General features: G+C 35.5%; 1 protein-coding gene across 3 annotated transcripts in view; it reads right to left on the reverse strand.

Annotated features, from left to right (window-relative positions):
• Positions 1-390: 390 nt before the first annotated feature.
• Positions 391-14832, reverse strand: part of Galnt13 (polypeptide N-acetylgalactosaminyltransferase 13) — a 491359-nt gene continuing 476917 nt past the window's right edge. For all 3 annotated transcript variants that reach the window (XM_038338251.1, XM_038338252.1, XM_038338250.1), the window contains 2 exons: positions 12573-12707; positions 391-1951 (listed from right to left, as the gene is read on the reverse strand). In XM_038338251.1, coding sequence (XP_038194179.1) covers positions 1811-1951; positions 12573-12707 — 276 coding nt within the window. In that variant the 3' untranslated portion in view covers positions 391-1810. The remainder of the gene's footprint in view (positions 1952-12572; positions 12708-14832) is intronic.

Here is a 14832-nt window from a genome sequence, read left to right on the forward strand (position 1 = left end):
GAATAAGAGCTCTGATATTAAATCTTTTGTCTAAAATGTTGGGAAATCTAAGAATGCCTTGAAGTTCTTTGAGTAAAGGATGCCTGAGCTTTAAACAGCAAACCTGAGGCATTCCAAGCTAGATTGTTTTTCACAGTTCCAACAGTATGGAGGCAAAGTGGAAGGGAAGGCAGCTAGGAAAATAAAGGTCTTGAGAAAAATCTCTCTTCATTCTAAAAGGGTGTGTGTGTGTGTGTGTGTGTGTGAGAGAGAGAGAGAGAGAGAGAGAGAGAGAGAGAGAAATAGAGAGAGAGAAATAGAGAAAGAAATAGAGGAAGAGAGAGAGAGAGAGAGAGAGAGAGAGAGAGAGAGAGAGAGAGAGAGAGAGAGAGAGAGAGAGAGAGAGAGAGAGAGAGAGAGAGCACTGGGGGCAGAGAAACACAGAGAAAAATAGACAGCGACAGGTGAGAAAGACAAAGATAAGAGGGTGTGGATAGATAAAGGAGGTGTAGCTTGCAGTTAATGCTTTTTCTAGATCATTTGAAACAAAAGGTCAAAAGAATGGACTTTCTACTGCTGTAGAATCTTCCATTTCCATGCCCATAGAATTCCTCTAGCTGCTAAAGACACAAATCAAACATACATATACAACAACTAGGTGGCCACTTAAATATTACATATAAAAATTTGCCAACAGTCCACCACTGTGTTCTGCGTCTTTTTCACAACATCAGCTCGTTCACTGTGAACAATGGAATTTTAAAGTTGACATAACACATGACATCCCCTAAATAAGACCGAGCCACATTTCACTCCAAACCATATCTAGTAGTTTAATTAATATCACGTTAATGAATTCTCATGAATTTTGTTTACCAATGATTGATGTTAGATTTAATACTATAGCAATAAATTATTATAGTGCCATACTTTTTAAAAAATAAAATACAAAGTGTCAATGACATCACAGACTGAACTAAAAGTGGTAAACAAAAACAGTTTAAAATTGAATCTAAAAGGTCACCTTTCACCTACAGTCCTAGAGTGAAGGGAAAAGGTACAGCTTTGTGTATGCGGACAGAAAGGGCAGCTGGGGATTCAGACCCTGAAATCAAGTCTCAGCGCGAGACTGTCCTCAGGTGGAGGTGAAGATTCTCTCCCAGCGATTCCTGGAGTTTATAATGCTCTTGTTTTTCTCGATATCGGACTCACTCTCTTCATTATTAGACTTAAATTTATTATTTAAAATAAATTTCTAAGTCCTTTGTTTGGTATGATAATTTCATGTTCTATGAATTCAGTAGCAAACTTAATTTTTTTCTTTGTACTGATCATTTTGTGTGATGAATTCAATTTCTAAGTGTTCCAACTGTTAGCATAGAAATTCACCATGGTTCCATGAAGCATTTTTTTTTAAAAAAGATTTATAAAGCAATGATAATATTTCATAATTAAGATATAGTATAAGGCATTACATGATATCTCTTTCATCACTATTACAACATAAAATAAAAAAAAACAGCCCCAAGTAAGTCTGTGACAAGAGGCTAATAAAGACATTTTAAAAGGAAACGCAAAGTGTATTTTTCCCCAAACAGTTCAAATGTTTAATAACGGTATCCTATTACTTATATTTTATGTGCTTCTTCAATCAGATACAAATTTTAGTAGGGAAATAAACATTCCTAAAAATGAATTATAAACAACTGTATTTTAGAATACTAAAAGTATTTTTTAAAACTTTTAATTCAGCAAAGTTAATAATTTCACCAAACCAAAACAATGGATAAACAAAAGTGTAGAGACGTTCACGTCTTGGGAGAAACAGTCTTCATGCCCCCAAGGTCATGTTCCTCAGCAACCATTGTTGAGATCTGCTGCCACTGCAGTCCTGCATGGTGGGCACCATCTTGTCATCTTCAGAAGGTTCATCGAGACATTGGTTACTGTTTACATGTCTCAAAGTGAGTCTCTGCAAAAGAGAAGGAACAGTCAGTAACTTACTAGCAACCAGATTAAAGGTTCTCTTCAAAAACATTCTATATCATTTCAATATATAACAATGTTAAATGTTTTTAAAAGGAACTGTGTACAGGTGTCTCTAAATTACCCATGTAACCATGATCATAAAATGATTGCTATTGTCAGATACACCATCATTTGAGGGTGGTTAAAGGAATTGGCTGTCATTTATTATAGATTGCTGGACATTTAAGACATCTTTGCTAAAAGCTTATTAGTGACCTTGGAGTTCAGTTGAAGGTGGCATATATTAATAATTATGAAGAAGCTTGGTTTTCCAGTCAGCAACAATATGATAAACGCAGAAGTCAACAACACAACTAGTAGCCAAATGAACAAAATAGCCAGAGATAATCGCACTAAAAAACTACTAAACTATAGTATCTTAGACATTAACTGTGGACCAGTGATTAGTGTACCCAGAAATAATCAATCTAACTTCATGGGATGCTTATCACATTTAAGCAAATTTATCAGCATTAAGTTGAAACAGATAAGGATGCACTTTATTATCTTCACAGGTCTAATAACTGTACTGTGTTCAGTCCTCGCACCGCTTGTCTTTCCAATTGTAATGAAATTCACTTTTTAGGACTGCACGTTTCCACATACTTTAAGGCAATATGCTTTCAAGTTATCAATTCTGTATTATTCTACTAATTTCATGCGCCATGCCCAGGAACACAGAAAAAGATCTTGATGTTAAAGTGTTCTCTCACACACGTGAGGTAATTGGCAAGTTGTTCTTGAAAACTGTGTCCTAAACACACGTTTTTGTAAATTACCAAAACTAAAAGTTGGAAAAGTTTTCTTTTTATAATGTTTTCTTGCACTTGATAAATTGTTGGGAGTACGTGTCATCCACACAGAGAACCACCTGTAGCTCGTCCTGTGTTTCGCTGTTGTAAGAAAAGACAAAACAGGGCAGGCTGCTGTGGAAGATGTCTCTGACCACAAGCAGGAAATTAAAAGGCTACGTGTTTAAAAACGAAGGTAATGTCAAGATTGAAGCCTCTGTTGTCATTTTTTAATACAGAGTCTCAAGTCATTTTTAGCAAAAAAAATGAAGTAAAAAGAAATTGCCTAAGATAGCAAGAAGATGGCTGGTTTATTCTTACAATGACAGGAAATTCAAAGATTAGTCAGTTTTAAAATTAGATACAAAATTAAACAAAATATTTTTCTTTAAAAAAGCTGTAGGTAAGATCAACAACAAAAAAAGAAAATCATCTCTATATCAGATTTGCATCAACTTATGTGTACATTCTCCTTCAGAAAAGCACTTCCCATTGTGTTCTTCTAATAGTTTCCTCTAAAAAAAATTTATGTATTGAGTAGATGACCACACAATGAATTATACAATGTATTGTCATACTTTATTGTAGTATAATCATTCATCACAGTATTTGAATGATTTGGTCAATTACCATATGTCACATTGGAATAAAGAGCTTTTAAAATTACATAGAATAGTTTTTAGTGCCACAAGTAATGTCAGTACAGAACGTTCTAGTTACTATTGTTCTTTCTAATCAATGTTTAGTCTCCTTAAAAAAAACTTATTAGTAGTTAAAACCCACTTCTCCAAAGGTAACAAATGAACAACCAAAAACCTCTGCCTAATGTAGAACACTAGAAAGCCAAATATTTCAGGCTCAAGTATTCCTGAGTATGAATTAATTTCTCTCCTTTACTAGGTTGGTCACCGGAAAAAGCCACCAAGTCATCATTCTGAAGACTCTAATTCTTCATTAGAAAACTCTGAGCTACATTTAACAAATGTTCACACATCTCTTTCCCCTTCTGCTCAAGCATTTGAACTTTGGTCAAAGAACTCTAAGTCCTTAGAAACCAAGTAAGAGTAAAACTGTTAACTGTGTTTTAGACATCATGGCTAAAACCACGTTTTTAGGCATTTAGGCTCGTTGTTTTTTGGAAAAAATTTACCTGTAAATGTCCATGTGTGTGTCTGTTAGTAATCAAACTGTGGGCTTTGCTAAGAGCAGAAACTTTCAAGTTGGTTCCTAGGCACTGCGTTTATGGGGATTTTTACCAGACCTACCATCTACTTTGAGCATGGTTGATTTCCTCCTCTACCAGGTGGAGATCTCAACACCTTGTGCAAAATGTGACCTTTGGGAAAGCTAGCTAGTTTCCAGAAGCTGCAGGAAACCATGAGGGAACTGCTACAGGCTTCCCTGCTGAGATGCTACTGTCCTAGCTTTCAGTGTGAGACTCTGGAGGCAGAGGCAGGCAGATCTCTGAGTTCAAGGCCAGCCTGGTCTACCAGGGCAAGTTCCAGGACAGCTAGGGCTTCACAGAGAAACCCTGTCTCAACCCCCACCCTCCCTCCACAAAACTACAAACTCAAATATTACATGTAAATTGCCTTCTGGCAATTTTTCTTCATCCAAATGGTCTTGGCTACTCCAACTTTTCCATCTCCTGTTTGGATTGTCCATGATTCAGATCCACTCTAATCCAAACAACACCTGTTCTGCACTCTCGTCTCCTTGCTTCTGTCTTTCGCAGTGCCACGAGCAGTGAAGTTCAATTATACATCAACAGCTTTAGCTGGTTGATCGGAACCAGAAAACCTCTAGAACCTCCCATGCATTCCCACAGCCAGTGACTGAACAAAGAGAAATCACTTATTTATTGCTTTGTAAAAAAAAAAAAACCCAAATCCAAGAATTCAAAATATGCTTTTATTTGTATCATTTACAAAAATATTTCACAGTCATTTATTGACTTGAACTGAATAAAATTCACTTAATTAGTTAATGAGAAAATGTCACCATTTATGAAAATGATAAATAAAACACACGCCGTTGAAGAGCTTTGATTTTTAAGTGCATCACCTGTCTAAGCACAGAAGACACTTGTAGATAAGCCTTTTCCATGAGCTGTACAGGGAAATTCAGTAAAGGATTTACTTAGAGTCTGAGAATAAAGCAAAGATAATTTACAAAATATGTGAAGATGTGGTATTCTCTCTCTCTCTCTCTCTCTCTCTCTCTCTCTCTCTCTCTCACACACACACACACAGCTGAGCCATCTGAATAAAATATAACAAAACTAAATAATTTCAAAGTTCCAAAATAACTCAGTTTTAACCTATGTTACACTTAGTCACCTTTTCACCTTTTACATACAATTCATTTTCATACAGATGTGGTTAGTGGGAGGCTTAAACAGAATAAATATTTCACAACGTATTTAACCCATTATATTCACAGACAGACACACACACACACGTATATAAATATATACATATGCATATTCGAAATAAAAACTGGAAAGTACATTTTTGTTAATGAAGACTAATTATTACTTAAAATATCCAGTCTCCAAATTAATGAGCAGCTAAGAAGTAAAAGATAAATAATAATGCCATAAAATGTTTTAATAAAATTTCATATTTTGATAACTAAAGTAAATTTAAGAAGTCTGAAACACAAACCTCTACAAGCATTAAAGAAAAAAATCATCAGTAAGATTTCCAAATATATTTTTAAAAACTTCTTCTCTTGTATAATTTCTTAGTAGCCATTTTTGCGAAGTGCTATCATTACAGGTCTCCATGGTAAGATGTTGGGAGCCATCCGCCACTTTGCTTATTGAGAGGCAGGACTGCATGACTATGTGAACAAAAGTGTGGGTCTGTTTGACAAAGAAAATAATGAATAATGACAAATGAAGTACAAAGGCAGCAATAAATCAATCATGGCAGACAACATACAATTTCGCCTGGAAAAGGATGGGAGACACACGTCACAATAATTGCATCCATGAAGCAGTGAGTGGCAGCCTTTCAGATGGTTTTAATATCAGCTTTACTCAGTAGAAGAAAAATGGAGTTAAGACAGATTATTAAGGAGGAATTTGACTTCAGATGATAGAACATTTCAGGGAAAAGTTATTTCTGATAGAATTTTGTTTAGTAATCTTATAATGAATACATTTTAGTGCCAAGTGAGTTGTTTTGAGAGAGGTTACTCAAAATAATTATCAGAGAGAATTCTCTTATGATAGTGTCCTCATATGCTTGTCGCTCAGCCTGAGAGGATACTAAGGAAAACTGCTTGAGATGATTTTGTTTTAGGTTTTCATGGGCCTAAGCTGGGCTCTATGGACCTAAAAAATCCACACATCAGTGACATACTTATTAGTAAGCACGGTGGAATTCATGAAAAGAAAGAGCAAGAAAAGACAAAATCCCCCGTGAATGTAATAATTAATTTTATCTGGCTATTTTTTATTCCCAAGAATAAGTTCAAGAAAGATGTAGATATATTAAACAAATCGTCCACTTCAGGGCCAGTCCAGAGATATGTTAAATAGTATTGATGAAAAAAAATTAGTTAAGAAAAATTAAGAAAATAAATTCTATTGAAGTAAACTCCAATTTGTGGACAGCATCATGGATGCAATCACTGGGTTTACCTTTGCAGTGTTTATCTGCTAGTGAGAAATGGTATCTCGTGATTACAGTTAGAAAACATAGGATAAAGCATAATATCTTACCTATAAAATGATGCTGCCTATAGCGCACTTTGACTAGTTTTCTTGACTAAATATAGATGTATCTACGCTGCTTAAATTAGGCAACATCATCTACTGGTAATTGATTTTTCTTATTGCTAGAAATTTTACCTAGAAAATGTCATTTTAATGCACAAAATTCTTTTGTTAGGAATTATAAATTTCAAGCATCATTAATAGGAAAAAATGGATTAAGATGTACTTTTTACAAAGCTATAAATCAAGAGAAAATTTAAACACTCAAGCCCATCTCCACAGTCTTTACTTTCCAAACCACATGTCATTTAGTGTTCTTTATTTGAAAGCAAGGGGAGGTGCATTTATTTTTACAAATCTTCTGGCCACCAAAGAAAAAGATTATTAAATATATCACATGTCTGTCTATGAGAATGAAGTCATCAAATTTAATAATCCTTTTTTCATTTATATTTTGGGAATCCCTTCTAAACACTTTTATTAATTCTTTTGAGTGTTTCATGCATGCCTTCGTCAATTTTGCAATGAATACTTCATTATGAGGCTCTCACAGCAAAACACATATTGCAGAAATATGACTTGCAGGCTCCGATGTAGCTTACTGAGAGATATCTTTTTCAATGGCATTATTTAAAATGCTGATATTTAAAATGCAGAGTTATGTGAGTCTAAAGTTAGTGTTATCTTTTTAGTATAACATAGCATCACTTAGTCATTCTGTTCAAAAATGTAGGGCATTGTGTTTCATTGCTATGTATAGAATTTGAATCACAATATCTAAAGATACATGACAAGTTTGTGATTTCTGTAATGACGTATTTGCATCTGAAAAGTCATAAGCTACTTACAAATCTACAATCTAAACTGCACAGGTCCTACTTACATCCAAATTGGACCAGGCTAGGAAAATAATTTTGGTGATAAAGCTAAAACATAACACATATTAAAAACATGATATTTTGATGAACACATACAACTGGCCGCATAGCTGATTTCAGAAATGACTAAAGCTATCTCAGCCAGCATACTAAATGTTTAAAAAAAGAACAATAAATTCACCTTATTACATAGAAAAATAAAAAGACTGACCTTTGAATATTATAAAACTTAATAACACTATGACTTAATAAGATATCATAGATTAAACTGGGCGGTGGTGGCGCACGCCTTTAATCCCAGCACTTGTGAGGCAGAGGCAGGCGGATCTCTGTGAATTCGAGGCCAGACTGGTCTACAGAGCGAGTTCCAGGTCAGGCTCCAAAGCTACAGAGAAACCCTGTCTCTAAACAAATAAATAAATAAATAAGGAAGAAGTCAGAGATTTCAAACCTCTTGGCCAGATACTAAATAACTGTTTTCCTAATCTTAATCTCAAAATGTTTCTATTGAAAACATTTAGTGTGGTGTCTTAAGAATGAAACTACACATCCAGAAGAATACAAGTATTCTAAAAAGCAAGTGTAAACAGTCAGGAAAGGATATAATGCAACACTAATCTACTGACATTTCTATTAGCTGATTTTAGCAAGAAATCAAAGCTGTGGGTCATTGGGAACATGGAAAGGTAATGCTAGTCTAATGGACATGACCTTCAAACGGTAAATTGAACCATCATTTATTATTAGAAATTCTACTACACGGGAATGTGGGAGATTAGTAATTGTAGGCCACTTACCTTGAAATTATATTCCCATTTACCTGCTTTCTGATAAGGGCAAATAAAAGAGGTTGGTTAAGAATGATTTAATAAAAGCCTCTGTAGTTTCAGTAAGTTTAATGCAATCGTTTCCTATGGATAGAATGTAAACCAAGTGTTTCCTCAGCCAGTTTGCCTGTCATGTGAAAAGCAACACTTATTTTTAGCATCCTGTTTTGCTCTGTCCCTCTTTTTTTTTGTGGATTAGTGTTTGTTAAGCAGAGTGCTCTGATCTAAAATTAGATTGTATCACTGTATGTAGCTGCCTGGATGTTCAAAGAATATGATTAAGTACTGATACTGCAGGAAAATGTAGATTTGGAATAGATTGGAACACATGTGTAATGTTGAGAGTATAAATACAAACCAACGTGAAAGAAAATGGATGAAACATGTACTTTCATAGGAAAAAATACAAAGCTGTCTAGTGGTGTGAAATTTTGTTGCTTTCTTTTTGTTTGAACTTGCTGGAAGGAGATATTGATATTCTATGGCCCTAAAACATCAGGATAATATTAGTAGTATTATATAGCAAATGTATCCTGTGTTACTTATAAAAACACTTATGATCTCATCAAATCAAACTAGAGATGCCAGCCGTAAGAGAGTGCAGATAATATTCATGTTGTGTTGTTTAAGAAACGTTGGCTTTTATGTGCTCAGAAGGCTGTATTTCTGATTCTGTGCACTGTATCTCAGTTATGTAAAGATAGTAATCAATTGTCAATTTGAAAGGGAGGTGATGATAACATTTGGAGGGAGGAAGCATGGAAGTGGTTGGAGAGAGGGAAGGGAAAAGTGGTGTAATTATATTTTAATTAAAATATATTTTACAAAGCTCCTTAGGAGAGTCAGAAGGTACTGCAATTCTTTTTCATTTTGTTTTATTTTTATTGAGCTATATATTTTTTCTCTGCTGTCCTCCCTTCCTCCCCTTTCCCCTGCCACGCTCACTCATGATCCCCACATTCCCAATTTCCTCAAGAGATCTTGTCTTTTTCTACTTCTCATGCAGATTAGATCCATTTATGCCTCTCTTACAGTCCTCTTTGTTGCCTAGGCTCTCTGGGGTTGTGAAATTGTAGGCTTGTTTTTCTTTGCTTTATGCCTAAAGGCTACTTATGAGTGAGTACATATTATATTTGTCTTTCTGGGTCTGGGTTACCTCACTCAATAAGATGTTTTCTAGATCCATCCATTTGTCTGCAAATTCCAAGATGTCATTTTTTTCTGTTGTGTAGTACTCCATTGTGTAAATATACCACATGTTCTTTATCTTTATCTTCAGTCAAGGGATATTTATGTTGTTTCCAGTTTCTAACTTTTACAAAGGCTGCTATAAACATAGCTGAGCACATGCTTTCTCAGAAAATTAGGAAATAACCTACCTCCAGACCCAGTAATACCACTTTTGGGTGTTCCCCCCAAGGATGCTCAATCATACCGCAAGGTACTGCAATCCTTTAGACAGAGATAGGCATTTTTCACCAATACATATTTAGCTCCATTCAATAAGAACAGAACTTTTATATTAATTGTCTTATGGAGACATTTACCTAAAGTTTCTAAGCCATTATTGTGATAGAATAGTTGTATGGCTATTTAGCATTTTAAACAGATAATATTAAGGAAAGGAGACATTCATACGCGGTTACAATCTGATACTGCAAGTGACTGTTAGCATTTGCTTGTTTGTAACAGGGTCCCACAGTCTGCCCTGTTTATCGGATCCCCATCACTGAAAGCGTCTCTTTATTTGTGGTATTTCAGTGACCTCAGGAGGCAAATTAATATCAGAGGAAACTTCTGACTTCAGTGTCAGACACCTTGATGCACCATCGCCACAGCTTTATTAAGAACATAGAGACTGACAATATTGTTTTGTAAGGTTGTGGCAAGAACGTCTTAAGCAAACAGAAATCACAGCCAACCATTAGCTTTCTTTCCTTCTTTCCCTTTGTTCATCCAAGCAGATAACAAACCAAACCAGCATGGAGAGGCTCCATGCTTAGAGGCGTGCAGTGTTCTGCCTGTTCTGAAGATTCTATGTGTTCCTATTGATGACTCTTTCTTTTCACAGACTGAAAGGAGCTGAGCAGAGAAGGCGATGGACTATTTCAACACTTCACACTGTGAGAGTCACAATTGGACTAGTAACTAGATTTCTTTGAAAACTTTATTAGGACCTAAACCCTAGCTCTGCTCATAGCAGGGTAATCTTTGTGATTCGGGTCTGTCCCGACAAAGCTCAAAGAAGAGAATTAAGGCTTGTTTCAGCTCCGTAATTTTGTGAACTCCCCTGGGTTTTATTCTGACTCGAAACTGCATCACCTCAGAGATTTCTCAAAGAAGAGAAATTTTACCCTTGCTAGCAAATGACAAAGAACTGAATTAAAGAGGGAGCAAGCAGCTCCTTTCCTCTTTAACCCCTTCCGGCGCTGGAATGAGAGAACAGAGCCACAGAACGGGACTTCCTCACACCTTGGCATCTCCCATCCTTTTTATTTCTTCCACTGCCACTGGGTTCCCTGAAGTCTTTGCATTTCCCAAAGTCTTTTTTGTCTTGTTTTGTTTTGTGGTTTTTCTTTTGGCTTTTCCTAAGTTTGCATTGGTTTGCCACTGTCTTTAAAAAGAAGGCTCGAGAGATGGCTCAGCAGTCAAGAGGGCTGGCTGCTCTTTCAGGGGACCTCAATTCCCAGCACCTACACAGCAGCTCACAATTATCTGTAACTCCAGTCCCAGGAGATCCTTAACTCTTCTGGCCTCCAGGTGCACGGCATACACAGACTGCACTCAGGCAAACACTCATACCCATAAAATCAAAACAAAATACAGAAGCACTTTATCATTGCTTAGAGACTAGATCAAATTGTAACGTGCCTATTAAAGACCGGCGAATAAATAAACAAAAGAAATCTATGCTTTTTTATTGCTTAAAATATTACTTAGTATTCAATATAAATTTTAATTATAGTAAAAAGATATAAATACAATTATCAGTAATATTGTAATATTATCAAAGTGGAGGAATTTTACTTGTTTTACTGTTTAGCCAAGAGCTTCAGAAAATTTTAAAGATTGGGGCGTTATACTGAAATTAACACAGCTTTATCTTCTAAAATAAATAATCTTTCTTTCTTAATATGCATGTACTGTATTTTACTGCTTTTTGCAAAAACCTAATGATATTTTAGGATTTGGGAAGAGTTAAGTAGCAAGATCACAATGCTTTATTTAACAATAAATATTCTTCACAAGACTCCTATGCTCTTTTACTCACAGAAGAGGTCAAATCAGACTAGAGATCCAGACTCCACACTTGAATTCAGTAGAGAGATGTTCTTCGGGAGACTTAATGTAAAATCAGGGCATAACAAATACCATTGTTTGAACAGTTCAAGTTCAGGAACATAAAATGGTGGACAAATAAAGCAGGAAAGATGTCAGCGGAGAGCATAATAAAGTAACGTGGGAGGATTCAAGGTTTTACCTTTTTGTCCCAGAAAATATCTGATATCCTCAGAGCCTGGCAATATTTAAAATTTAGGTCCCAAATTATCCTTGCACAAGTATTTCTAATCTTGTAAGAATATAGTTTAAGTTTTTGTGAAAGTATCAGTTTTTATTTAATATTGCCTAACATGTAACCCAATGATCAATTCATCTTCCTAAACCAAGAGATTTGAAAGAAATAAGAGTATTTTTGAGGATTAGTCTTTGAAAGAGAACACGTCTCTTTTTTATTAGCTCCATCTGATGGCTGAAGTAATATTTGCACATGACCTAAGTAAATCCTCAGAATGTTTTTTTTAATTTATTTGTTTTCATTACCTTCCTCTCCATCATAAGGGGAGGATATGCTGTGAGGGGACTACTTGGCTAACTCTATTCCTAACTAGTGCTTTTGATTCTACCACAAATCCTCCGTGGTAAATAGAAATAGATTCCCTGCAATATTGTTTGCAAGAGAAGGAAATAAATCTTGACAATCTTATCAGGTCTTTTAAGTGTTAGATTGAAAAGTATAAACATCATATATTATAATGGAACAGATTTAAAATACAAACATATTTCCATATTTTCCTATATGCAGATAGTTACACTTACATCTCATGGAACCATATCTTACTGGACTTACATTGGAAATATACATGAAGATAAAACTTTTTTTACCACATAAAATGATTTTGTAGCACTCAACTAGTATGACAAAATCCAATTTATATGCTATGCCACCCCAATGTTATCTAAATATAATTATGCATTTAAAAGTACATTTCTTCTTTGACTTTTTTTGAAGGAAATAACCGAGCTTAAGTGATAAGGGATAAGTAAGTCATAGAAAACATCATACCTCAGCGTCATATTCCCATAGCTGATTTCCTCTCATATGGTGGCATTTCAACATGATTACAGGTCCATTGAGTCTGGATACATCCAGACACAAGTCATCAGTTCGAATTTCTTTGTCAGCCGTATAAGAAAACACCTGGAAACAGAAAAGTCAGCTAATCAAATAATATTGGGTCTATAAAGCACACTGTTTAGCAAAGCTAGCTGTGAACATTAGCATATTCTGCTATCCACACAGTTCAAGTCCTCTCTGTTGATCCTACAAAGGCGGCACCATCTTGCTGTTAATTTGCCAGAGAGCAAGCGATGAGAAGACTGAATGCAATGAAGCTCTGATTTAACAGGCGACATTAGTAAATGCTTATAAGCTGGCCTTGCATTTTCTATGTGATACATGCTTAATGGAGCACAAAGCTGTCAATTAATACCAGTTTGTAGGCAGCAGAGCTTCAAGAGGACCATAGTTCTTCTCTGCATCTCACCAATTCTCTAAACCTACACAGTCAACTTTATAGAAGTTTAAGTACCTCTTATAAATTTTATTAGTGTTATCAGAAGGTTGGCAAATATAGGATAATTATCTCACCAAGATAATGGGAGCCAACCAGGTCTTCTTAGTAGCTGCATTTTTTTTTCATATAGACTCTGTTTGCTGGCCGTAAGCAGAGACATAGTTTCTTGAAGAAATGGTTTCCTGATTCATACTAGCAGTATAAACGGCTCTGGCTGTTTCAGGAGGTACCACTACAGATGACTTAAATGGGGTGTGAGCAGAGTTCTACGAGTTGCTTAATGGTGACATAGACCTACTGTGTCCCTGTAGCTAGGGTGGTGAGCATGGCTTGCAGAGGTGGCAAACATATCTCCACCATGTTCGATTGGGTGGAGCCCATCTACAAAGATGCAGCATGAGTTCTAGCCATGCCTCCTTAGCATCAAAACGAAACAAAAACAAAAACAAAAAATAACAACTTTCCTGGTTAGAAAATGATTACAAATACACAATAAGGCAGATTTAGACCAAAAGAAAAAAAGACCTCTAAATGGGTCACAGTGTTGAATAAATGTACATGGGCTTAGGAGAGAGAGAGAGAAGAAAGAGTATAAACAGTCACAGATTAAAGGAGTAAAGATAAGAAAATAAATATTTAAAAGTAATTGAGCAGAACAATAAGCCATAGAAAACCAGACATTCTGCAGGACACAGAAGAAAGTGCCTGACAAACTGCCAATATAGGTAAAACAGACTTTAAAATTCCCTGCCTCATGAAAAAGTCTGCCCAATGCCATGGGTCTGTAGGCTGCAGATGGATGCCACAGTGTGACAGAAGAACTTTGGATGACTGGCTAGGCAGTGGAATGTCTTTGTCAATGCTAGAGTGTTGGAAGTTGCTTACAATGCACTTCCTGTTTACTTAGACAATAGTATACCCTTTTTTTGATAGAGTTGAAGATAGATAATTATAGCTAAAATTCTTCTTAGTTATACTGAATAATAGATTAGATAAAAACTCTAGACTCACAAAGATAAGATAGATGATAGAACATTTTTTAATTTTTCCTCAGAACAAATAGACTAAATATTGTGAGTAATCACTGCTTGATAAGGGATTTGTTATATGTAATTTTACTATGTTAAAATTAAAACCTTCCTTTATTTTCAGACAGAAAAGGGGATATGATGTGGGATTCCTGACAGTGAACTGTGAATATGTTTTATTATATTACCTTTGGTTTATAAAGATGCTGTTTTGGCCTATGGTTGGGCCATAGGTAGGTGAGAAAACTAAATTGAATGCATGGAGAAAGAAAGCAGTATCAGGCAGATGCTATGTAGCCAGTCAAGAAGCAAGATGTGAGGCAACAAACGCTGAGCCTTGTGGTAAAATATAAAATAACTTAAGTGGGTTAATTGAGATATAAGAACTAGTTAGAAATATATCTGAGCCATAGGCCAAACAGTGTTGTAACTAATATAGCTTTTGTGTGATCATTTGGGTCTGGGTGGCCAGGAAACAAAAATATAGTCTCCATTTACAAGAAGGACTGCTTTTAAGGTGGATCTTCCAACCTTAAAATATTTGGGTTAAAAGCAGACCTTGCCACTTCAAATGATTAAATTTTAAAATCCCTCAGAAGTGTACCCAGCAACCTGGATTTCAGTTCATTCCAGATGTAGCTAAGTTGACACCTAAAAATAGTCATCACAAATGCACCCCTTGAAATCTGGATCAATCAACCTAAAAATAGTCATCATGAAT

Source organism: Arvicola amphibius, chromosome 7, assembly GCF_903992535.2.
Source record: "Arvicola amphibius chromosome 7, mArvAmp1.2, whole genome shotgun sequence".
NCBI lineage: Eukaryota > Metazoa > Chordata > Mammalia > Rodentia > Cricetidae > Arvicola > Arvicola amphibius.